At 36.9% G+C, this 27,316-nt stretch overlaps 1 protein-coding gene across 1 annotated transcript in view; it reads right to left on the reverse strand.

Annotated features, from left to right (window-relative positions):
- Positions 1 to 27,316, reverse strand: part of yeats2 (YEATS domain containing 2) — a 40,432-nt gene that overhangs the window by 12,604 nt on the left and 512 nt on the right. The window contains exons 2-19 of the mRNA XM_028472138.1: positions 27,196 to 27,297; positions 26,994 to 27,091; positions 25,684 to 25,776; positions 24,694 to 24,909; positions 23,665 to 23,780; positions 22,237 to 22,398; positions 18,552 to 18,663; positions 14,388 to 14,432; positions 14,140 to 14,308; positions 11,930 to 12,172; positions 9,165 to 9,335; positions 7,202 to 7,293; positions 6,479 to 6,664; positions 6,143 to 6,371; positions 4,091 to 4,249; positions 3,387 to 3,514; positions 1,080 to 1,226; positions 130 to 321 (exon numbers count right to left, since the gene is read on the reverse strand). Of these exons, the coding sequence (XP_028327939.1) occupies positions 130 to 321; positions 1,080 to 1,226; positions 3,387 to 3,514; positions 4,091 to 4,249; positions 6,143 to 6,371; positions 6,479 to 6,664; positions 7,202 to 7,293; positions 9,165 to 9,335; positions 11,930 to 12,172; positions 14,140 to 14,308; positions 14,388 to 14,432; positions 18,552 to 18,663; positions 22,237 to 22,398; positions 23,665 to 23,780; positions 24,694 to 24,909; positions 25,684 to 25,776; positions 26,994 to 27,091; positions 27,196 to 27,295 (2,658 nt within the window). The 5' untranslated portion in view covers positions 27,296 to 27,297. The remainder of the gene's footprint in view (positions 1 to 129; positions 322 to 1,079; positions 1,227 to 3,386; positions 3,515 to 4,090; positions 4,250 to 6,142; positions 6,372 to 6,478; positions 6,665 to 7,201; positions 7,294 to 9,164; positions 9,336 to 11,929; positions 12,173 to 14,139; positions 14,309 to 14,387; positions 14,433 to 18,551; positions 18,664 to 22,236; positions 22,399 to 23,664; positions 23,781 to 24,693; positions 24,910 to 25,683; positions 25,777 to 26,993; positions 27,092 to 27,195; positions 27,298 to 27,316) is intronic.

Here is a 27,316-nt window from a genome sequence, read left to right on the forward strand (position 1 = left end):
AATAATTCTGTATTTTTCTGCATTGTCTATTTCATTATAATAAATATGCTGAATAAAGGTCTAACAAAACAGCTCCAGGATTTCAAAACACTACAACTGTCAGGCAGAATCAAAGTGTGTGTGACTTGCCTGCTGTTGGCTGGCTGCAGAGTTGACAGAGCCAGAGGAGGAGGAGGAAGAGCTAGCAGCAGTGATGACTCCCCCTGTCATTCTCAAAGTGGTGGTCCCTGGCTTGGACAAGTGTCCAGCTCCCGCTGCGGTTACCGTCTTCACAGAGCCATCGGACAGCCTCACCTGTGCACCCTGGGAGCTGCCCACCACCTGTCAATCAAAGCAAAGAAACAACAATACCAAAGCTCAAACACAGTAGCTAGTGAGTCAGCACAAAACGCTAAATATACTTAGATTTTAACACCAGGGTTCTCGCCAGTGCTGTTGAGCGTAAGGGGGCCCCTACGGTGTGATTGTGATCCCCTATGGGGTGAGGTCAGCCTCTATGCTGAGTTTCAACCAGTGTAGGGGGCTTTTCTGTAGTTTTTCTTTTTTTTAACTGGTACCGTCCTAGTAATTGTCGCACATTTGGACTCAAAAGGAACTTTCAAGCGTGCATTGGGTTGTTTAAAGTCTCTTTTTAATCTGCATAACCGAGACGTGTCCATAACAGTCCCAATATTACTGCGGGTCCCACATAAGTGTGTTTTTGAATCAGCCTTTTAAATCAAATGTTATTTCTTGTCTATACACTGTCTGTGATTAGTTATTTGTCAAGGACCTATACCAAGCATGAGTAACTACTGTACATTCATCATGACTCTTCACCAATTCAACAAAAAACTTTTGGCTTTAAAGTAAGTCAGTAACAAAGGTTAAAAAAAAATCTACTTTAGCTTTACTTCACAAAATTTGTCCTTCAGAGTGTAAATTCCTGGTGAGAACCCTGGACACTTACAAAACACTTACAATAACAAAACACTCGAATGAGGATTCATCTAAAGGAATGATTAAGATAATCTCCTGTTATGTTGTAAATATACAAACAACAATGTGGTAGTACGTATTTGGAATGTATCCACACTCACCTGAGCCAAAATAGCTGCCTTCTGTCCAGCAGTCACTCGAATAGCCTGCTGTGTGAATCCTGCTGTAGAAGAGCCTGAATGACCTGCAGAGCCTGAACCTCCGTGTTTTCCTGAGCCCTGTGCTGACTGTCCAACCAGAAATGTACCCTGGGGATAGAAAGTAGTAGAAGGATTAGGAAGAGACCGAGTAACACTGCCGACACAATGTAGAAACCCCTCTGACGGAATCCTCATAAAAAGTCAAAGTAATAAAAATGAATAAATAGGTTTGGGACATGAAATGATGGTTCATTTTAAAATGCTGCAGAAAACCAATCAGTTTTAAGGAGGTGTGTAACACTGACTCTCGCAGATTGATCACTGATTCTGCATTAAAATGTGGGAGGAGTCTTTGGTAAAACCTCTGCACACACTTCCTGTACACACTGTGGGCTGACTGTACTGACAGCATGGCTCTAAATCTGACTGTAGGGTCAATACTTGAGCTTAATTAACAGCAAGTCAAGTTCAACCTCAAATGGAAAGCAAATCAAAAGCATCTGTAAAAAAGACTGAAGGGGGACCCGCCAGGCCTGGGCAATATATTGAGATTCAAGATATATTGAGTTTTCTATTTTGGCGATATAGAAAATTACAATATAGCCTATATTGATGTAATTTATTTTATAGCTTATTTTGTTTTAAAATGAGTTTTAGGAGTCATTGTTTTTGCTACTTCTCAGAACAGCATGAAAAGCCCAGTTAGAAGGATTTCTGAGTGCATCCTAACCTAGACCTTCCTCTAAATAAGCCACACTATAGAACTCACTCGCACGTGCTGTCCCTTATGGGAGAAAAAGCCAAAGTGGAACTTATTGTGCAGCTGTTTGTTAATACATGTGCCTGTGTGGCATTTTTTATTAGCAAATTTAAGCTAAAACTATCTTTTTTTATTGACTTTATTGAGTTAAAAATATCAAGATTTATATTGTATATCACCATTTTGAAAAAAATATCAAGATGGGGATTTTGTACCATATTGCCCAGCCCTAGGACATACTAAAATCTATTTTGTTATAGTGGTAAATTATTTCAAATGTATATTATTTTTTGCTCTTCAACTTTAACGGCACAACCCAATTATGGCAAATGAACGCAAGAATGGAATAAACGAAAAACTCATAAACACAAGTGTATCGTCTTTTTATTGTGCAGTTCAGCTCCTCTAAAAATACCCACCCCGAAAAGACAACAATAATTAACCCTTATTTGTAAATGTATCTTTTTTTAAATCCACACCGCAGACTTTGTGACCTAAAGAGTTGACCCATATAAGTTATTTTAAATGATTCCTCAGGCTAATAAACAGTGCTTGACAGTATATCAATGCTTCTAGCGGGGCTGCCCTCTTGAAATACTGACTATGTAAGTTTGGAGAAGACGGGCCGTCATTGGCCAGGTCATGTGACCTGGAGAATGCCTGAAGAAAGTTTCACTTTACGGCAGTCATGTGACCACAGGCTCTGATATACTCATGGAGCTAAGGCTTTTGCTACTATTTTTCATTAAGTGGTGCTTTTTGGTCACTCCACCACTTTGTCGCTCCACTGACGCGATGACCAGTGAACAGTGCGTGTGTGTGTGGAAGCAGTGACAGAGGTGAAAAAGTGAGGTCTGATCACTTCTTTTCCTTCTTCTCCGGTCATATGTTTACAGCACTTATCATAGACAGCTCCACTTTTACAGTTTAAATGATCAACTTACAAAAGCTACTAAAGGATGAGTTCACTCAGAATGTAGACTTATTTAAGAAGTTAACCGCCTTCATTTTGCCCCGATAAATTGAGGAAGTGTAGTACAGCCGTACAGCCCTCCACTGTAGCCGTCTGCGCTATAGCGGGAGGGATCAGGAAGGGGCTGCTGCCTGGGCTCTACAGACAGTGAAGAACGAGAGAGTTGTTGCTTGAAGTCAGATTCCTACTTACATAAAACTAACTTTACTTTTCTTTAACAGTGAGTTGATGATCTCTCTTCAACCAACAGGTCAACTACTGTCTGCACACACAATCAAACGACAAGAGAGGCGGGTCCGACTGACTGTTTATTGATTTTTGCGACAGTGCTTCAGTGCTTGTGGCCACTATGGACGCTTGACATGAAAGTTACAGGTCTAGTGCCTCTAGTGGCCAAAAGTTACACAGTGTTGCTTTAAAGTGTCATCATTTTAGAGTTTTTTCTCTAACTTTCTTACAATTTTTAAGCTTTTGGGGGAAGATGTTCAGTTTTCTATTAAGTGGGAATGTTTACATGATGCTCAGTGTCTTCTACCTGTGGGGTCTGTTTGAGGATGTAGGAGGTGTAGGAGAGGTTGGAAGGCAGACTGCCTGATGATGAAGAGGACGAGCTGTTCTGGCAGTTTCCAGTGCTCGCTGATGAGCTGCTCTGAGACTGCTGACCTGAATTACACACATATGCGCGCACACGCACACACACACACACACAATCAATCACTAATGAGATACATTAGATAGAGACGTACCCAGCTATTTGTTACCATCTTGAAGTAATGGTAAAGCATAGTGCTTTTAAGAAGACTTGTAGTAAGAAAATAGACTGAAATGAATCTCTAAGCTGAGAGTAGCAGACGACTGACTGACTCAGAGCTCAGCAGCAAAAAATACCCACAACTGCCAACACCATGCCTCTAGACGTAGAGTCATGTCAGAAAATACTCTTTTTCTTTCTTTCTTTTTTACCAGACTTAATGTTAAGCCCAGAGCAGCGACATTTTTAATCTCTGCTACTTCAGACATGAAAAAAATTGTCAGAAAACAAAGCTTTGGGTAAGATTTCTTTCAAAATAAAAATACTGAGTCACCTTCATGATGAATGCATTTTAAATATGCATCAAACTTTCGGAAAGTTACTCTACATTGTTTATCGCATAATGTCTTAGTCATATACTGTAGGAGCCATCAGGGCATCATTATGTAGAGGAAATAAAGGGAAAAAAAAAAAGAAAATTATCTCACTTGCACTGGAAGCTCGAAGGATGGCTCCTTGTGGGATGAGAAGAAGCTTTCCTTTTCCTGATGGGTTCTTGCTGTTTGTGGTCAAGTAGAGTTTGGTACCTGGTGGCAAGTTGGCCAAATTGGCCAAATTGTTGGCTGGCAACTGTAGAGTAGCCATCACTAACAAAGGACACAGTTTACACATATACATAAAATATATACGCAAATATACGCAGATTTAAAAGACCTCCTTAATTCACAATCAGAACAAAATTTGGATGGATTATTAATGAAAAAATATGACATTTGTAATTATTACAAGTAACATTCACAGGCAAATAATGTTAAATAATTACAAAAAACAACAAGCAAACTACCGTATTTTCCGGGCTATTGAACGCACCGCTGCATTGGCCGTATTCCAATAATGTATCAATTTTCCAAGACGAGGTCACAAAAAGGCAGCATCATCACATTAGCTGCGCTCTATTGGCTGATGGGGGTGCCTGTCAAACGACTCCGAGTCAGAATCCGGACACGATCGATTCTGACCTTATCTGGTTATTTGCCAATTTTATGCTGTTTATCGTTTCCTTCTATTACAAACTGGCTAATTTTCACTGTGTGTGAAGTGTTGCAGCGTCTCTCTCTCTCTCCGTGTGTGTTTGTGTCAGTTACCTAAGCTGTCAGTGTCAAGAGTCCTGTGCGTGATCACCCCTGATAAACCTAACGCAGTGATTTGACAACTTTGTGCCGTTTATTATTTCCTACTATTGAAAACTGGTGGAGATATCTTAAGTTTTAAACCTTATTGTACTTTCTACACGATCTATCCACCGTAAATATATACGAGCCAGCACCGCTCACCAGTCCACAAACTTGTTATTACTGGTATTTGATTTTTATTTAAACAATCAGCAATCTTACTTTAGGCACAGAAAATAAAAAGAAATATTCAACAGATATATGACTTCGGCTGTCACTCTCTGCCTCCACTCGGACACCGCCCACTAGGGCTGCCAACTTTGGTCGTGTAGTCGACTAATTTGTCGATGCCGTCGTGGTCGACCAAGATTTTCATCGGTCAACCAGCAATGGTATCAGTTTCAACCGTAAAAAAAAAATGCAATGCACTTATATAGATGATAAGGTTTAAATATCAAATATAATTTATTTAATGCCTAAACATGATTCTTAGGTCCAGCAATAGCTGTGTGTGAGTGCGTGCTGCAAAAAAAAAAAAGTGTTGCGCTTCAGCTGACAGTGCACTGTCCTCAGTATTAAGACAGGCTTGAAACAAGCATCCACTGTTAAATAAATCCTTTTTCTGCACAAGAACATGGATTATCCTTATATTTGATAAGTGGATTACATAAATAGATGCACTGCTCTCTCTGGCGCCGCGGTGTGCACTGCGCACCTGTGTTTGAAGCGTGTTTGTTTCCCTGTGCGCTGATCTGATGTTGATATTAACAGTTGTTTATTAATAAAAGCAGGCTTACCACTAAAACAAACGTAAATATGTAATTTGTATGAGGAAAAAATAGGTTTTAATTGTCGGTTTCTGGTCGGGGTCTGATATAAATATCTAATGTCTGTCGGACCTGTAGGTTTCACTTTTACTTTGTCGGGTTCTGGTCAAAGCTTGAATAAGGTTCATATCATAAATGGTCTGTGTTTAAGAGTAAATCAGCACCACAAAACGCCAAAACAAAATATTTGTCTCTCTTTTTCTTTCTCTTCGTCGTCCTCTGCACCTGCTCATTCATTCTCCGTTTTTTTTTTTTTCGGTCAACATTCAGTTCACCGTGACGTTCAGTGGCTTTTACAGTTCATTCATTCCGCTGCATATTCTGCCTTCCGACGCCCGCTTTTACTGTACACATGTGTGTGACTGACTGAAAAATTCACACTCAAAGCGCACCACCACATTGGCCGCACCCTTAACTTTAAATGAAAAAAATAGCGTCCTATACGCCATAAAGTACAGTACATGTTAAACAATTTCTGAACTAAATTTACTTCATTGTTCCCACACATGACTGCATTGGATGTGTCTACATGACCTCTGACCTCCACTCTTGCCACTGGAACCCCCGGCTGCCTTGGTGCCCGCCTGCTGACCAGAGATGCTACCGGCTGCGCTGACGATGGCTTTGGCGACTCCCTGCGCCAACACCTGCTTTCCACCCATCACCTTAGAAACAGAAGGGTTGCCCTTGGCAACCAATATCTGTCCGCTGCTGATAGCAACCTGTTTGACTGAGGACTGAAGTGCTGAGCTCACAGGGAGGCCCAGTACCTACAATGAAACCAAGATGAACTTGACTGAAAACTATTCCAACGTTAACACCCAACACGAGCCTCCAGGTAGCCTGTGGCTAAAGGCTCCATTCAACAACAACACACCTTGCTAGTTGTGGCTCCTGTGGCCCCTCCAGCCTGTTTTTGGGCTGACATGGAGATCATGTGACTTCCCTTCACTGCAACGAGCTGGTGTGCGGCTGTAGCAGCAGATTGCTGCTGGCCAGTTACTGTGGCAACCACCTGTTGTTGCTGTGTTGAAACCTCTCCTGGCTCCTGTTTGATGATAACCTGCTCCACAAACACAGAGAACAGGAATGCAAGAAGACTGGTACATACGCAACTTTTTAAAACTAATTATCAGCCTTTTTATTTTTGAAGGCAAGCTACAGCAGGCAGAGCAGCATGAAGATACACGGCATCTTCAGCAGTTTTTTTGTAAACAAAAAATAGAATTAATACATCAAGTAAATGTTTTTCATTTCCCATCTGCTCTGGCGTTAAAAAAAAGAAAAGATGAAATACAGAAAAAAAAGTGTAGAATTGAAATGGAAACATAATTTGAACAAAAACGTTCTGTGTGTGGTGTGTCGATACATGTGTGAGACTAAAAGAATAATAACAGTTGCTGCACAGCTTACAGCATCACCTCCCACTGCTTCTGAAAGCTGTCCCAAATAAATCAACCTACAATTATTAATTACCAAATGTTTCAGTCAAAGGTACAAACACTTCCTGGGCTGAACCTGTGCGTAGTTGAAAAACAAATTGGGAAAAACAAAAAAAAAACAACTTGTAGTATAGTTGATCCTGACTCTGAAAACTCACTTTCATGCCTGAGGAGAGTAGGGTGCCAGTGTGAACTTTAGGTGCTGGAGAACGAGCGCCTTGAGCTGCAGACAGTTTGGCTGAGGGACTTCCTGTAAAAAAACAATATAAAAAGCTGGAGTCAAATAGGCAGAGGTGGCTAAAGTACCAGTCTTCAGTACTCAAGTAAAAGTATAGATACTTGAATAAAAAAATACTCTAGTAAAAGTAAAACTATTGAAGTTGCTCCCTTACTTGCATAAACGTAAAAAGGTACATGCTACGAAATGTACTTTAGTAAAAAAGTAAAAAGTAAAACAAATGTCCCTTCAATAATAAGACAGGGTGTTTAAACCAACAAAGTTCCACAAACTTGTAGAATACTGGTACATGGAAACAAGATGAATCTGTTTCCTTTGAACACCTGGAGAATTTAGCACTCATAATAAATACAATTTGTAAATAAAATGTGTAAAAAAAAAAAAAAGCGAATGCTCATTAAACCCAGAGCAGCTTTGATTTAATAATTTTAAGAACTTGTAGAAAACTGGAACATGGAAATACATTAAATCTGTTACCCTTTAGAACAGTTCAGCACACTTGATTTGGGTCTTTTTACATTGAGACATCATTTTCGAAGTTTTTAAAAGTAACAAGCTCATTTTTTAAATGTAAGGAGTAGAAAGTACAGATATTTGTTTAAAAAAAGGAGTAAAAGTAAAAAGTTGTCAAAAAAAGTAAATACTCAAGTAAAGTACAGGTACCCAAAAAAAAACTACTTAAGTACAGTAACAAAGTACTTTGTTACTTGTCACCACTGCAAACAGGAGCACAGTGGGAAGGGTCAACGCAGTCACAGCAACCTTTTGTAAAAACAACAAATGCCATTCCTTATTATTCACAGATTCTTTACCTGTTGTTTTATAACATCATTGCTCAAGATTTGTTCAATCAGCTTTTTCCTGTTTCTTATCATATAAAACTGCTTTTGATAACAATCTGAGTGTCCGGAATGTTTTTGGAAAGTAGTGAGCATGTCTGAATAAACATTAGAGAGCAGCCTAAATAAATAAGCTCCTTAGTGGAATGTGAACTGATGCTGCTGACATGTGCTAGGGTTGCTCGATTATAGAAAAAATAATAATCACAATTATTTTAGTCATAATTGAAATCATGATTACGAAAACAATTATATGTCAACCAAAAAGTTTTTTTTTTTGTTTTTTTTTTTTACAAAAAAAACAAATAAAATCCTTCACACACTAAAATCAAGTATGTTCACTTTTGCACAAAATAAAACACTTCTCGCACATGATGTGTCTTTGCTCTAGATCTTCATCATCAAACCCAAAGTGTTCCCATAGAAGAGAATTTGACTTGTCACTTGTTTACAAAGTGTTTTTGCTGCGTTTCTCCTGCCATGTTTTAAAACCACTAGCAACAACTTTCCTCGTGTTGGCCTGCAGGCTAGCATTAGCTTTTAGAGGGGCGGGGCAGAGGTGAGGAGCTTGCATATGCATGGATTAAGCAACTCAAAGTTAGTATAAACAACATATATATATATACATATTTTTTTTTTTTTTTAATAATCGTTTTTTTCTTGATTAAGTTAGTTTTGTAATCATTGGGTGCAAAAATCGAAATCATAATCAAATTTCAAATAATTGAGCAGCCCTAACATGTGGAGGTATAAATAACAGTTATAGAAGATGACTCTGCTTCAAAGACATGGAAACACACACACACACAAGTGAACCTCTATGCGTGCAGGCAAATCACCATGGCAACGTTTCTACCAGAAAATGTTTCCAAATTTGAAGGGTGGAAAGAAATGAAAATAAAGGGGAAATACACTCTTATCTTGTCTTCACAGGCTGATAATTTAATTGTGCTGAGTGACACAGTTATAATTCTGATGCTGTCATGATGTGGTCGATTCCCCTTTGTCCCATTTCAAGCCTAACTTTGAGTGGGAAGAGTGTACCTGTGGAGTGGGAGGAAGAGGACGAAGCCATGCCGATGACTGGGCCTGGCTTGTCAACAATGATGTAAGGGTTGTTGTGCACAGAGGAAGAGCTCTGCTTGCTGTGGGAGGGGTTGGCGTTCGTAGGTGTCCGAGGCAGTGGAGAGTGGCTTGGGGTGGAAATGGGGGAGCCTGTGCAAAGAAGACAGGATAATTATACTGGTTAGTGCTGCATAGTATACATATATATATATATATATATATAGAGAGAGAGAGAGAGAGAGAGAGAGAGAGAGAGAGAGAGAGAGATTCTTTCCAAAAAATGAGAATAACATGGAAAAGTTGTTTAATTTCCATAATTCCATTCAATAAGTTAAACTTTCATATATTATAGATTCAGGGCCCACAATTTAAATGGTTTCAAGTATTTATTTGTTTATCTTTACATAATTTGGCCTTCCAGCTCATATAACCCACAAAAACAGGAATTCAAAAAATTAGAATACTGTGAAGAAATCAGCCCAAATTTTGCAGGGCATGAATGTTTTAAACAGAGTGTCACACACTAATCATCTACTAAACTCAAAGCACCTGCACAGGTTTCCCCAGGTGTCATTAAAATGCTTCACAACGATACCCTTCATAAAAGTGGAATAGAAATATTATTTATACATTATTTTTCCCAATTTTTTCTCGTTTGAACTTCAGACCTAACCATAACTCTTAAGTTTTTCATTACATTTTTATATATTTCATGTTTTTATGCCCTTTTTGTTATAACCCCATGATGAACCAGTTTATTTTAGCTTTTGTTATTCGACTTTTACACACACCTTAACACACATACACACACACACACAATATTTTCTCAACCACAATCACACCACTTTGTTATGTGTATCACAACACATCAAGCCCATTTGTATGGTTGTCAGCTTTTTTATTGCCATGCATTTTGCTGGGTAAGAATAACTGTCCTTGATTGAAACTCTATGTAATGGAGCTCTGCTGAACCTGGTAGTTATTTTCCCTGTATTTTGAAGGGAGAGGCTTAGATTTATTGAGAAAACCATTTTTATATGTCAGGATAACAGTATATCCAACATATGTGGTTATAATGGGAGTCAATGGGACCAATTTGGATCTGAACTCAAAGACTGTCGGTACATTTTATATCTCCTGTTCTATACATCTTGCAATAAAAGTAATATGGAATTATGAACATGACAATAAAAAAAAACTCCTGTCCAAAATTCATAGTTTTTTACAAATAGGCTTTAAACTGAATGAGATATTGAGAATGTATAACACTGAATAAGCTGAAGGTACACGTTTGGTACCTAAAGGTTAATGGTGAAGGTTGGTGTGGGCTGAAATGCACCCAAAAAAAATCAAAAACAACTAGTTGCTTACAGGTTCACTGACTAACCAGAAAACCTGATGCTAATACAAGACAATCTAAGCAGAGATGACCAGGACACCAGGTGCACAGGGAAGCCTTGAAGAAAAAAATAATGTAATTACAGAAGAAAATAGGAAAAAAAGAATAAAGGCATAATAATGATGCACTTTCAGTGACTTGGAAAGAAAGAAGGTTTACAGTTGAGTGACTAGGAGCCAGGCAGCCTAAGCTTCCTGGATACTATTCTTATCCTGCGTTTTCATTCTTCTTCTGAGGAAATCATACTTCGCATGCGCAAACAATCACCAAAATTTTGCACAAAAGCTTAGTCTCATGCCAGACTGCCTCAGCTCCAAAAACAGACTGACAGTCCTGATGGTGGCGCTACAGCAAGCATTTAAAATAAACGATTTTGTAAAACTCACAACAAATCAACCATATGTGCTACAGAATACTTTTATACGCTTAAACCTACGACAAATGATGATGTCCATTGCTCTCATTGTTTCAAAAACTGTAAAATTCCTCACAATTTTAGCTCAATTGACACCAAATTTGCTACAGCACATCTTCACACTGTCCTACACAAACTTTTCACACAGATTTTGAAAAACTGAGCCTACACCGCATCAAAATGTTCAACTGAAAATGAAGTTGTCAACATATACTTGCGCATTCTTGCTAAATACATTTTCAATGCTAATTAAAAAATAACACATTTTGGAGTAATTGTAGACGATGTTTGGAAAATATGAGAATTTTATCAGAAAAACTTGATTTTTTACAGCATTTTGAATTTGGCTCTCATGCTAACAACTAGAGTCAATGCAAAAACACCATCATTAAACATCAGGTTTTCCACTTATGGAGCCATAACATCTCCATGCTGTGTGGATGTATATGTGTTTTTCTGTCTTAATGACATTTTCACATTCGTTTGAAATATGCCTTTTTAATGCTAACAGCTGCTGTAGTCAATTAGTGAAGCTACAACTGACATTTCCATGTGCTCATTAGCTCAGTGACATCGAAAATGTTCCATCATCAAATAGTTGTGGATTAATTATGTGTTAAGACTTATTGATTTATTGACTAATCATTGCAGCTGTAAAATTCCTATAATGAGCTAGAAGAAGTTTTAAACATAAATAAGTACTGCAGAGTTGCTTCTTTCTAATTATCTCAGTGACATTTGAGTTTAAACCTCAACTGATGTAAAATGCTAATATTTTTCATCTTCCTAAACATTGCTGCGCAGTAGCTATAGTATCTGTTTGGTTTGTGGGCAAAACACATGAAGCACCACTACTTGTTCTTCCAAGAATTAATTAAAAATATATATAATTACTCCCAAATATAAACAATTCAGGCTGATGATACTTGCCTGAAACAATTTTACAGCTCATGGTGATTGGCTGGAAAGACTTCCCAGGTGATTCTGCAGGACTCGGTGGTTGTCCCTGAGGGATGATCTTACAGCTCGCTGTGAGAGGCTGGAAGGCAGAGTGGCCGTGGGAACTAAGAGTGACCCTGTCACCAGCTTTGGGTCGTGTCGGAGTGCGTTCACCAGCAGCAAAGTTTGAACTATGACTCCCTGCAGGCCTCTCCACCTCTGCTTGGACAACACCTGGAAATGGGTGGAATGAATGAGAAAACAAATGATCTCTCAATGATTGATAAAGGATGATGGATTATTTCACAACTGGTCAAATCCCACCTACATTAAATCAGTGTTTGCGACTTGGGATGTGGGATAAAACTCGTACTGGGCTTAACTTTAGACACGTTGATCCCAAATACCATCTTTAGGTACTACCACTCACTCCTTCCCTCTGTCCACAGCCACCACCATTATAGCTAAGCTTCACACTTGTCACCAGACTGGCTTGATTACGCAACATAATAAGCGCAATATGTTCTACTACAACTTCACATCTCACTCTCACTGTAAAATAATCTATTCTTCCCCACCCTTTCTATTTCCTGCCTGGAGTCTCTCCTCCCTGCTCCCTTCCCCCTCCCAATCCACCTAGGTGCAACACTGCTCTCCCTTTTTATATCCTCCCTATATTAAAATGTTTCTTACCCTTCCTTAGGGAGGGCTGGTGATGAACACAATTAGGCAATTTCATTGCAATAACAAAACATGCATTGCTGTCTCATAAGTACCGCATAAGTAGTGTTGACCTTTGACAGCATGTGCAGATAAGCAAAAAAAACAAACTTGTCATACCATGTATGCAAATATGTTCATATTATGGCTCCGAATGGGTAAATGATGAATTTACAATCTGACAAACTTGGTGCACGGTTGCATCAACATATGATTCATTTCTTCTGATGCACAACAGTGTTGGGAAAAGATATCAGACACGCACAAGAACTTCTACTTTGTTCTCAAATGTCTTTTCCTTGTCCTTTCTGCCATGATCAAAGGTGTGAACGTGGGTGCGTCTAGGGCAGATATGAGGTGAACTTACCTGTGCAGACTTTAGGATAGATTGTGATCTATGAAGGGAGTGTATGTGTGCAGGTGTGTATGATATATATATACACAGTTTTATAAACCTAAATATTTTCAGATTTTCAGCACACACATTTTTAGTAGGAATTCTGCACAATGTTTTAAAAAATAAGGCCCCTGGTCTATGGAGGACAAGGAGGGTCACTTTTAAATAAATAACTACACTGTTAATTAATTAAAAGTGTCAATAATTAAATAAATCTGCCAATAATTAATTAAATCAATTTTACATTTCAAATTTATTCTGAAATGTATGAAGTACAAATATTTCACTACTTATTTATTTCATGGTCTGGTTTTGCAGCACTTCATGAATTAATTTTATCTGTCAAACTCGCTCATCACAGTCTGTGGGGGTGGGGTTAACATCAATCCAGCCAGAACAATATTTACTAGCTCAGCCATCCATTGTCAGGGATCGATTTAGCTTGACTTGATGAGCAGGTAACCAATCAAGTGTTAGGAAACCGCCCCCACAGACTCTGACGAGCGACTTTGACAGATAAATTAATTTGTGAAGTGATGCGACACCATTTATGAATTAAATAAATAAATACATTGTGAAATATTTATACTTCATACATTTCAGAATGAAAATGAAATGTAAAATGGAATCACTGACACATATTAATTATTGGCACATTTAATTAATTAATGACACTTTTAATGAATGAATGAACAGTGTATTAATTTATTTAATTGTGGTACTCCTCATCCTCCATACTCATCTTCTTCAAGTACTTGATATTCGCATTTAACATTAAACTGATGCATGTTGGAAATGTTCAAGTTGTGCTTATGTCTTGTTAAATTAAAATGATATGTGAGGAAAACGTCAAAAATGAATGAAAAACATGGAAAGTGACCCTCCATACAGGTGCATATCAAACAGGATATGTAAATATAAAAGCATGTGATCAGCATAGGATGCCCCTTACTGGAGATGTGAAATATTAGCGGTGATGTTTGTCTTTTTGAGATGAAGAAGGATGTTCCCTCTGAGTGCATGTGGGTTAAATCCAAGTCATTTTCCCGCTCATTTACAAACCGTTATGCTTAACGCTACCTACTTTTGTCTGCGGTGGAGTTGTGTGAAACAGGAGAACTTGGGTGATCATGTGACAGGGCTATGGAAGAGGCAGACGTGGGGCTGGCAGCTCTATGCGTCTCTTTAGATGAAGGAGGTAGAAGGACATAGTCCTCCCCCAGAGTGTCCCTGTGAAGCTCCACATCTACCACCTGCAACAAAAAGACACATTAAAATCAGATTATTGCTGACAGAGGCAAATATGATCAAAGTCAACGGTCTGTTACTTACGGTTTCTGCTCCGAGAGTCTGCAGTCCAGTATATGTTCTGTCAAGCTACAAAGAAATAAGCAAGGTCAATATTAATGTAATCACTAAACCCTTTTTAAAATAACTATGTCTATTCATATTTCAGGAAAACACAATAATTAGAATGTAAAGTTATTTTAATTATGTGTTTTATAACTATGCCATTTAACTATTTGTCAGTTGATGTCAGGGTTGGGGTCAATTGTAATCGCATAATTGATAATTGATTACAATTCTGGCATAATTATAATTTTTAAAAAAAAACCTGTTGCTGTCGTAATTGTAATTAAATGCTAATTGAGTTTAGATAATTGACTTTGTAATTGTAATTGCCATTAAAATTCAATAAAAATTGGCAATTACAATTTAACGAAAAACTGAGGAACATTTCACAGTTCTTTGTAAAGTTCTACACAAAGCAATTATTAAAATATGTTTCATATCAAGTTTTCCCACATTTTATCAATTAAAAAAAAAAAAAAATCAAGGGATTTACTGACACAAAAAAGGCTCAGATGCCCACACCAAAAATATTAAAACCTATGTTTTCATTGATTATCAAGCATAACAAGGAAACCGATAGGAAAGAAATTAGATGACACATATTTGTTTTTAGTGTATTTTACAGCTGATTTAGGACCCGTTAACAGAAAGCTTTTATTAGGTTAATTATTTCAAGTTCAGTAATTACGATTACTTGTAATTGAACTTTAATAATTAAGAACATAATTGTAATTGACTTTCTGAGGATAAAAAATAACTGGAATTTAATTGTAATTGGGAAAAATGCTTGTAACTGTAATTGTAATTGAATTGTAATTGAACATGGGTAATTGAAAACGTAACTGTAACTGAAAAATGTAATTGATCCCAACCCTGGTTGATGTCGTGTTCATTTTTCAGGATAAAGCCAGAAGAAATCTTGCTGAAGTGTCGAATTCCTGCTGCTATACTTTCAGAATAAAACCCCAAATAAAGCCCTTCTTTCTCTTTATCTAAACAGGCTCCAAAACTCGACCAATCAGAACAAAGCTCCTTAAAATTTCAAAAGAAAGCACTTCTCACTTCTTTGCAGTTCGAACAGAGCTCGCCACGTCAGTCTCTGTCTGTCGTTTTGTGAGCCACATTGTTTCTTCAACTTCTTTAATTTTGTATTTGTAAAAGTCACATTTATGTACTTTGTATAAAAAGCGTTTTTAGAGGAAAAGTAAAGAAAACAAGCATGCTCCCAGGCCATGTGTTCTGTAAATCAAATAGAAACAGCCAATGGTCAAAAAAGCGGACCAAAAAATGTTTTTTGATCCAGGAACACGCCTATCCTCCACTTTTGATGCTAAAAAGGTGTTGTCAGAAACTTTGTTTTTGATCCAGATGGACTTAAAGAGTGAAACTTCACCAACGGAGGTGAACTGAGGGAAATGGGACTGAGCGGTAACCCAAAATCCTCCACTAAGAAATGCACACGCACCGTGCACGCACGCACGCACACACACACACACACGCGCACACGCACACACGAAAGTCTCATTAAAACAATCAATATTCTTAAAGAATTAACACTGTTCAGTCCATTATTCTTCCTGTTATTCACCTTCCCCTAATTAGAATGTTTGTAAGTAAAATATCAATCTCAAATAATATTAGCTATTCCCCAAAAACAATAATATAATTGCTACACATGTAACAAAATAGCGACAAGTCTAGAGCAGTAGTTCCCAAACAGGGGTAGGTGTACCCCTAGGGGTACAGGAGCACATTGCAGGGGGTACTCGGAAAGATTTAACAATTAATTTAAAAATAATCAGGAAATGTTCGTAGTTCCTTTTTAGGCTTTTTTTTGGACAAATTCACCACAAACTAACAGCACTATTGCTCAATAAAATACTAGTAATTGTAATTTCTTTAATTTCTTTTTAATTTAATAAAAATATTTAATTTCTTTAAATGTTTTTTTTTCTTATTTTTCCCCGACTTTAATGTTCTTATAGATTTTAAGCTGTTGAATATTTTCTGTTGCACTTTTTGATCATGTAAAGCATATTGAGTTGCCTTGTGTATGAAATGCGCGATGCAAATAAATTTGCCTTGCCTTGCCTGATTTATTGAAACAGGATTATTTTATGATGTAGGAGCAATTTTATCTCACTTCTGACAATAGGAAGCAATAATTAGCTACATTTTACATAGGAGACTGTATTAACTTACTTTGGAAGTAACCACATAAAAGTTGCATTGGTAGTTTTTTAAATAAATCCACTTAGAAATCCAAATGAAAAAGCATATGAAATTATGGAGAGGGTACTTAATGATACCCTGGTGCACATGATTTGACAGAAATGCAACGGGAGTACACGGGACAAAAAAAGAGGATGAATGTAGATTCAACCATAATGCAGTAAGACGGTCACGATTCTGTCATTTCTTGCTGCAATTATGCTGTAATAATTCATCAATGGCACAAAAATACATCACAGATCCTTTGGTTCCCAAACTATTCACAGTCCCGCACCCCTTCAGACCTTTAACCTGAAGCCATGTACCCCCTACACCTGCACACTTAAAACACTTAATGTCATGTCATATACAAATACAATGTAGCTCTACGTTGAAATTAGTCCCTGAATTTAAACCTATCCTCTTAAAGAATTAATATATAATATTAAAAAAAGACTAATAATTTGTAAGCACACAATAAAATCAATTTATCAATTTATTTAATTAATTAATTAGCCAACTGACATTTTCAGTGAGAAACAATCTTTTTTTTTTTTGGAAAAAGAAATCAACCAAACATTTGTTGATTGAACATGTAACAGTAATACAACATATTCATCACCCTAAAACTGTGAAATACAACTCGCGAGAGCAGTGGCTCTCAAACTCTTTTGGCTCAAGTACCCCTTTCTCTTATTTCTGAAACCATGTACCCCCTTTGTCCGACTACATATTCCTCAGAATACCAGTAATATGGATACATTTTTTTTAAATAAAATCATTTTGTAAACAAGTGGAATTAAACAGTATTTAGCAGAGTGGTTCCCAATTGTTTTTGGATCATGACCCCATTCTGATATCAATATATTCAGGCGGCCCCAAAGACACCTTTTTCTATGTTTTTGGTTTGTTTTAATGTGTTACAGAACAGCCACGATTAGTGACAAGTTGTGCCAGCTCAGATATATTTGTAGTGCATTTTATTTTAAATAGTAAAGAATACAGTTAAGATTGTGTCTTGTTTTACATGTAAATAATATATTTTAAATTAGTGATATATTTTTTTTAATCAATTACTAAACATTTTAGGTGACCCCATTTAAATTCCAGACAACCCCACGTGGGGTCATGACCTTTAGGTTGAAAAACACTGATTTAGTGCCTCCAGAATAGATTTATTTCTATAGTTATTATCATTTCCAGTCATTTCCAGCCTAGTGTGGGACCAAGACTGACCCTTTATATTTTCATTTCATCTTCTAATCAAGATCATTTCCATCATTATTATGATAACCATTTTAAACTAAGCATGAACATCATGAACCCCATATTTTCTATGTTTACATTTGTTAATTTTCCACTCTCTCTCTCTCTCAAGTCCACCCTGTAGTGTCATTGCGTACCCCCATTTGAGAAACACAGCGCTAGAGGATGCACATAACTACAATGTTTGTCTAAATGTGAGAAAGTGTGATTCTTAAATCGTTCTCCATGAAAAGTCTTGTTCTGTCTTTTGTTTTCCAGTTTGTCAGAGCTTTGCCACCAGTGCGTGGTTACAAAGATCATTAAGCAGATTTTGTTAGTGTAAAGCAATGTAGCTCTCACCATATTTGCACTTTTTTGATGAGATTGTTTCTCTGTCACCACTAGAGAGCAGTATTACAGAGGCCAATGTGTAATTTGTGGTAATGCATGGAGGCTCCTGACTGCTGCTCTATTTATACTCTAGTTTTCAATGTCAGGCTGTTTTGAAATTTTATTCCTGTGCCCCCCCATGACAATTTGCGCTCCCCATTTTGTGAACCTAGGCTTTAGTACATTTGTATAATTAAAAAAAAAAAGATGAACCCAAACTGCATGATGGATTTCTTTTGACTGCAGATGTAAATATGCTGAGTGAATGATGTAGGATCAATGTTGATGAGGCCCAACCTTCAGCTGGTGGATGATGTCGATACGTTTGTTGCGAGTGTCTTTGAAGTGGATCTGGATTCTCACAGGAAACTCTCCCCAACCGCGCCGTGTTAAATGAAAGGGAGGCTCACTGAAAACAGACACATGCAGAAAAAAACACTTTATGTAACATCCAGAGAGAACACTGTGCATGTTTTCTGCCTGAGAATGAGTCGAGAATATTTTAAATCTGAACGTTTTCCTTTTTTAAAAGCTTCATATTCTAATTGCAGAATAAAAAGCTCTGCTCTGGCTGTCTGAGATTATTAGGGTGCATGTATTATGCGTGTCTTTGCAACTACACACTGTGAGTGAAGCAACTTTTATCCAACGTCTAATTTAAATTCCCACTTATGCCTCAGTCAGCAGAGAGCAGAAGCCTTGTGTGGGGCTTTACTGGGACTTGAGTCAGTGATGGGGAGCTTTAGGAGCTGCTTCACCAGCAAGGTGAGGGCTTTGTCAGCTCAAACACTCTGCAACACTGCTGACTGATGAAAGAGATCATTCACCCAGAAGCTAAAGGAAAAAAAAAACAAAAAAACAAGTAGAAAAGTAACACCTAATCAAAGCGTTCGTCTGCAGCGCTCGTGTTGTTTGATGACTCATTAATTCAACCTGAGATAATAAACCGCACGCACCTTGATGACACTCGTTGCATGTGTGATTTACCTGTGTTTACATTATTAGTCATAGACGTGTTGACAGTCACTCTGAGTCATTGAACACAAACTGACGCCAACAGGAAGTTTGATCGATTTGCACGTTGCTAATGAGGTAAACGCTGAGTCAGCACTGAGCACTCTATTTTCCTCCATTTTAAATATCAAATAATCCAGCTGTCTTTATTTCCATCAGAAATATATACTATCATGTACTCTAAATCAGGGGTGTCAAAGTCATTTTAATTCAGGGGCTGAAAAAGTTAAAGTATTGAAGTTGCTCCCTTACTTGTGTAAAAATAAACAAAAACAAATAATCATCAACATTGTTGTCATTATAATTCACAACCTTTTCCTAAATGTCCTAAATCTAAGAACTTAGAGGTATACAATAAATAGAAGTAAAAACGGAACAAGGGCAATAACTCCGAAAAAAATATTTGCACACTTCTTATTTTCGAACTCTATCAAGGTATTGATACACACACCAAATTTAGTTATCCTAACTTAAACGGTTTCTGAGAAAAGCTGTCCCCTTTAAACTCGGACTGATGGACGGACAGACGGAGTTCAAACCTATCTGGCGACGGATAAAAACTACATGCTACTAAATATACTTAAGCAAAAAAGTTAAAAGTAAACTAAACATCCCTTTAATAATAAAACAGGGTTTTTAAACCAGAAAATTCCATATCTTGTGAATGAAGTTGTAGAATATTGGTACATGGAAATGAAACAAGTTTAATCTGTTAACTTTGAACACCAGCACAAAAGTCAGATAAATACATCCAGGATAAAGGAGAATGTGCGGTTAGACTAAGTCTGGTTGGCGTTATCTTGGATAAATTGGTTGCACATTTGCTGAAGCAGGATAAAGAGACGAGGCTTAGTGAAACCGGCTGTGCATGTTTGAGATAAGTGGGCGTTCATGGCTTTCTTAAGAAGACCATGAATTCGATCACAGAATCACCGATCAAAGTGTAAATCACGGACGCCCAGCTTCGTTTACACCTGTCAAACGTCATATGAAAGACATGATGCGGGAAAAAGGAACAGCAGCGCTGCTAAAAAGGAGAAAGAGAAAGGCTGGCAGACAATAGCCGATAGGGCTGAACGATTTTGACCAAAAGCAAAATTGCGATTTTTTGCAATCAATATTGCAATTTCGATTTTACTGCGATTTTTCTTCTGTTCACCACAATAAATAACAAAAATGTACTTTATGCATTACTGGTCATTGATTAATAAAAAACTAGACAATGTTATATTTTTGGAATTCCAAATGTATTCAGTAGATTGCCCATCTGGTTAGGAAACATTAAGGAAAACCAAGCAAAGTGCAGAGAGTGCTGCAAACATATCTGTGTATTAAACTGTTCAACATCTGAACTATTTAGTAAACTCACTGGCTCTGAAGTATTGACTTCAAGTGTTATCAAAGAATAAATATCAGAAGCACTGGAAATATAAATTAAAAAAAATATATATATATATATATCTTTTTGTTTAAATAAAATATTACTTTTAAAGTAAAATCCTGATGCGGGCGCATTACCGCCATCTGGCGGACAGGCTGTGTGTGGTCACAAATGTATTGAATGGATTGAATGGGAGCAATTAAAATAATGCAATTTATTTAATTGCAATAACAAAAAAAAATGCATTGCTTTCTAACAAATATTGCACTTTTTGTAGTGTCGAGCTTCGACAGCATGTGCAGACAAAAAAAAAAAAAAAATCTACCAAACGGCAAATCAAAATCTCGTGCCTCCGCGATTTCGAAATCGCGTCATGTAATATCGCGATAAAATCGCAAATACAATTAATCGTTCAGCCCTAATAGCCGACCGCCTAAATATCCCAAACATGTAGAATTAATCAAGTTAACTGTTACAGTAAGAGGATGTGGAGTTTATCACTTCTAGAAATCACTGATTATTAGATTTATAATTATTCTAAGTTTATCATAGAATAGAACATGATAGACCTTTATTGATGATCTCCCAGAGAGGAAATTCACAAAAAAAAAACAAAAAAAAAAAAACAGATAAAACAGTACAGTATCTATTTTATTATTTTTAGGACACATTTGAAAAAAAATGATCTACTATTGGTTACATTGCAGTCATAATGAGTAAAGTCAGATTATTCTGTATCTTTTCTAACTTTTCAGTGTTGGTGTTTTATTGCTCAAATCTTGTCTTTTTATATGTTTCGTCTTTATATATTAACTATGATAATGAAAAATAGTAAAACCATCTTTGAAGGTCTTAAAATTAACTTAAAATGTAAGGATTAGAAAGTACAAATATTTGTTTAACAAAGTGAGGAGTAAAAGTAAAAAGTCGCCAAAAAATAAATATTCAAGTAAACAGGGTATTTGTTCTAGACTCAGTAATTGTGATTCATTGTAATTTAACTTTAGTATTTGAGAACGTAATTGTAATTGACATTCTGAGGATAAAAAAATGATTGTGATTTAATAGTAATTGGAAAAAATGCTGGTCACTGTAATCATAATTGAATTGTAAGTGAACATGGGTAATTGAAAACATAATTGTAACTGAAAAATGTAATGGACCCCAACCCTGATGCATAGCTCGTCTCCACGTGCTCCAATGAAGGTGAAGGTGTGTGTGTGATGACCGTGTGTCACTGTGTGAGCAATGACTAAACGGTTCAGAGGAGCGACATCGCAACATGAGTTCAACAAGGCAGTGTTTACAAAAGAATTGAGTTTGTTTGCGGTAAAGTGCATGATTTCAATCTAGTGGATTTTGTTCTAAATCAAGAGTCAGCAGACACCTTTTACATCTGGGGTATTGTCATCTAGAACTGCTTCCTTATTCATTAAGCTTGGTGGAGAAAATAACTTACTATGAATAAAAAGGGGAACATTTTAGAAACAAAGGTGTGATCTTTTTGATCGTCTTGAACTTCACACAAGAGAAGACTTTTTAAAGCACACATTCAGAAAATGTAATAAAACAGCTGGAGGCACAGACCTGACTTCCACTAGGTCGTTGGGTTTGTAACTGGGATGAAGGAAGAACCAGACTTTCTTTACAAAGTGGTCTATGCTCGGCTCCCTCCTGGACCCTCGGACGTACACCATCCACTTGTGAGTGGACTGGTCGTTCTCCTCCCGCTTATCAGGAGGAATGTACCTGGGAATAAAAACAAGAGAGGACGACAATGTGTATGAAATATATGAAAAATATTCATCTTTAAAATCATGTCAGAACCTCTGACTAGAGCTGCAACTAACGATTATTTTTAAAATCGATTAATCGGTGAATAAATTAATTGTTTATTCAGATTTTTTTCTTCAAACACAGTTTTATTTATAAAGCACATTTAAACCCTGAAATGAAAGTGCCTCTCACACACAAAAAAAAACAGCGTACATGCAGACAAACAAATACTTGTCCGCACATACAAGATCACCCCCATACGCTCACACAATAACACTCGTGTGCTCACACACAAAGACTATGCGTGCACACAAACACTCTAGTCTGTGCTCACACACAAACACTAGTCTATGCTCACACACAAACACTCTAGTCTGCGCGCACACACAAACACTAGTCTGTGCTCACACACAAACACTCTAGTCTACGCGCACACACAAACACTCTAGTCTGCGCGCACACACAAACACTAGTCTGTGCTCACACACAAACACTAGTCTGTGCTCACACACAAACACTAGTCTGTGCTCACACACAAACACTAGTCTGTGCTCACACACAACACTAGTCTTTGCTCACACACAACACTAGTCTGTGCTCACACACAAACACTCTAATCTGTGCGCACACACAAACACCCTAGTCTGTGCGCGCATACAAACACTAGTCTGTGCTCTCACACAAACACTAGTCTGTGCTCACACACAAACACTAGTCTGTGCTCACACAAACACTAGTCTGTGCGCACACACAAACACTCTAGTCTGTGCTCACACACAAACACTTGTCTGTGCTCACACACAAACACTAGTCTGTGCTCACACACAAACACTATGCGTGCACGCAAACACTTGTGGTGCGTGCACGCAGACGGCAGACAGCTCTGCATCACGGTCAGTGACATAAATCTCACGACACAACGTATCGATAATGAAATTTGTTTTTAATAGTTGATTTTTTGCACTTTTATCGATTCGTTGTTGCAGCCTCACTTGTGACATAAGAGGAAAAGCTATTGTTTAAATTTTCAGAGTGAGTAACGAAAAGTCAAACACTGACTGTGTTTTTCAATCGTTTTCATTTGCATTGACTAAAGAAAATGTAATTCCTGTAAACTTGTAATAAAACAGCTCAGCACACAATACACAAACTCACACTCATGACTCAGCGCACACACTGCAAATCAGACCAAGGCAGGAAAAACACAAAGAGAGTGAAAGGTTGAGTTTGATCACATACTTGGACACATTTCCCACTACGATTGTCTTCTTTGCATAGAGTCGTGAGGTTTCATCACCAGTAGTGTGGTAGGTCACCCTCTGCTCAGCTCCTGTGGATGGCACACCAAAAGTGTCCTGCCACGAAAAGGACAAACAGCAGGGTTGGGGTCAATTAATGGAATTGTGTCACTGATAATTAATTAGAATTATCTCGTAATTATAATTGTAATTTTTGTAATCTGTTGCTGTCGTTATAATTTACTTTGTAATTGTAATTGCTATGAAAATTCAGTAAAAATGGTCAATTTCATTTAACGCAAAACTGGGGAACAATGTTACAGTTCTATGTGCAGTTCTACACATGTGTATTTATCCCTTATCCTTTATATTTATCATTATCATTATTATTAGTATTATTATTATTAATAATATTATTATTATTATTATTGTTGTTTCTGGTTCGTTTTTTGTTCTTTTTCTGTTCTTTGCACCAACTGTGCTGTTTTTAAACTGTACTTGGCAAATAAAAACCTTTCTGATTCTTTCTGATGTAGATAATTATTAAAATATGTTTCATATCAAGCTTTTCCACATTTTATCATTTAAAAATGATAAAAAAAAACTTATATTTTCATTGATTATGAAGCCTAACACGCTAACCAATAAATAGGAAAGACATTAAACAATAGATATTTGTTTTTAGTGCTTTAAACAGCTGATTAAGGAGTCGTTATCATTAGAGATGCTAACAGAATGCTAACACAAGAGGAAGGTTAACTATTATCAGGTTATTTATTTCAGGCTCAGTAATTGTGATGAATTGTAATTGAACTTTAGTAATTGAGAACGTAATTGTAATTGACTTTCGGAGGATAAAAAAATTATTGTAATTTAATTGAAAAAAATGCTGGTAACTATATTGAATTGTAATTGAACATGGGTAATTGAAAACGTAATTGTAACTGGAAAATGCAATTGAACCCAACCCTGACAAACAGCATGGCAGGTTTGATCAAAGTATAAACATATATTCAGCACATTCACTCACTCTGCCTGTGTTACGTCCAGGTCTGCGCTCCGGTCTGCTGTTTTCCGTCCACGCTCTCTCTCCGTCTCCTTGCTGTGATAGCGACTCAGACTCAGACGGGACCTGGGACAGGGTCTCTGAGCCCTGGTTTAGTGGGGAGGACGAACGAGATGGGGACTCCAGGAAGCGGCGAATGGCTGGATGGTTCAAGACAGCTGGGTCGCTTTTAGACGCAGGCTAAGGCACAGAAGGAAAGACATTTTCTATTGTATTTACTAATACCACACTAACTGTCGCCAAAGAGCAAATAAACACTGGAACAGCACTAGAGGTGACAAGTAAAGTACAAATACTTCGTTACTGTTTTTAAGTCATTTTTTTCTGGTACCTTTACTTTACGTGAGTATTCATTTTTTTATGGAAACTTTTTACATTTACTCCTAAATTTTTTAAACAAATATCTGTACTTTCTACTCCTTACATGTTAAAAATTAGCTAGTTACTTTTGAGACCTTTGAAGATGACATCATAACGTCAAAAGAGGCAATATTTTTGTAGTTTGATTTTTTTTCTTTTAGGCAGATCCCTTAGTTTTATAGTTAACATTTTCAAGTTGTTAAAATGTTGCTCTGGGTTGTGCTCTGGGTTTAATTGAGCATTTGCACTTGTTTTTTTTTCTTCACAAACTGTATTTATTATGAGTACTAAATTCTCCAGATGTTCAAAGGTAACAGATTTAACTTGTTTCCATGTACCAGTATTCTACAAGTTCTTAAAAAAAATAAAAGATATGGAATTTGCTGGTTTAAAAACCCTGTTTTGGACATTTCTTTTACATATTTACTTAAGTACATTTAGTAGCATGTACTTTTTTACTTTTACTAAAGTAAGCAAGCAACTTAAATACTTTTACCAGAGTGATTTTTTTATTCAAGTATCTACACTTTTACTTGAGTACTGAAGACGAATACTTTTGCCACCTCTGAACAGCACAGAAACATACAGGCTTACCTCTGGTAACTTAGTCATTCCAGCATTGGCATAATAATTGGCCACTATGCAGGCCCGGAGCTTGTCCATCATTCTCCTGGCTTCATTGAGTCGCTGTAATAAAATAAAGAAAACAAACTGTAAAGAATGTACTAAGTTAAAAAAATAATAATTATAATACTTTACAAGACTGCAAAAACAATGTGAGATAAATCTCAACTCTCGGCATTCAAACTTTTATTTGCACGATGCTGAGATGCTAAGGGAAGAGTTTATGATTTTTTTAATTGTTAAGTTAAAAAATAAGTAGTTATCTGATTTCTTAATCAGAAAATGTACGCTACTGTGTGCTGTTGCACTTTTGCTTAAACCTGGGTTAAAGCTTGAAATTGTTGAATGGCAGAGCCTCATTTACTTTTTATTTTGGGATTGTTCTATACATTTTAATTATTGAGGACAATCACAGCAATAAAGTTGCACTTTTGACAATATATCTGATGTCTGCAGTCATTTTTAAGTGCATAAAAAAAAAAATTGAATCGAAACTCAAATTTTTCTTTAAAAAAATAGTTTTTTTAATGCAAAATCGCCCAGCCCTAAAAAAAGGACAACAATAACACAAAAACACGCATAATGACTCAAAAAAACATACAAAAAAGCAACAAAAATTCACCATATTGGCAAGAAAATAGTTAATAGTTAATTCAAAAACACACAAAATGTCTAAAAACTTAAAAATAATACAAGAAAACTCGCACAAAAGGACAAAGACAAAACCCTTTGTTGTTTCCTGTATTAATGCTGAGATTGATCTTTATTCTAATGCTAACATGAATGTTGATAATGTGGCCCTCAGATCAGACAATCACATTTTTGTGGGTCCCCACTGTGATAGAAGTCACCCATCTCTGTTCGAAAGGAATATGATTTGTATGTGAGAACACAAAAATAAAAATTAAAAAAATAAACACACACGTGCACAGAGCAGAAAAAAATCTACACTATTGAAAAGACTTATTCACCATTTATAATATTTTTCATTCGATTACTGGTGACTGTTAACGTATGAATAAATCTAATGGTGACAAAGACACAACCTTACAAATCAAAGAGCTCAAGTGATTCCAGTGTTAGATCCAGATACTACAGCACACTACCAGAAAACATGGATAAATGTCATGTTTAGATAGCAAACAAGAAGGAATGTTCAAAATAGACTGATATTGCTTGGACACAATAGATACGTGGGAAACTTATTTAAAATCACTCCAATAATAAAAAATTAAATAAAAATATGCCTGTTATGCTACTGGTCAGAGTGGTTGAGTTACCTGACTTATCACATCTATCTCATGCTCCTTGTTCTTCATCTCTAGAGAAAACTGCTCTCTGATGATCGCTTCAATTTTATGCACAGTTGCTTCCCGAGCTGATAAAATAAAAGAAGAAAAGCAACAGTTAGAACATCAGGGAAGTGCTAGTGCAGTGTTGAGCCACTGCTTTATGCACAACAACCAAATATGCACAACTTACCATTGTGTTCTGCAGCTTTGTTCCTCTTACTGTCATGAACCTGTGATATGTCCTCGTAGTCAGGATCGTTGTCCTCTATTTTTCTTTTGATCCCCGACATGACTGCATGTAAGAGTGGATG

This window comes from Gouania willdenowi, chromosome 17 (assembly GCF_900634775.1).
Source record: "Gouania willdenowi chromosome 17, fGouWil2.1, whole genome shotgun sequence".
NCBI lineage: Eukaryota > Metazoa > Chordata > Actinopteri > Blenniiformes > Gobiesocidae > Gouania > Gouania willdenowi.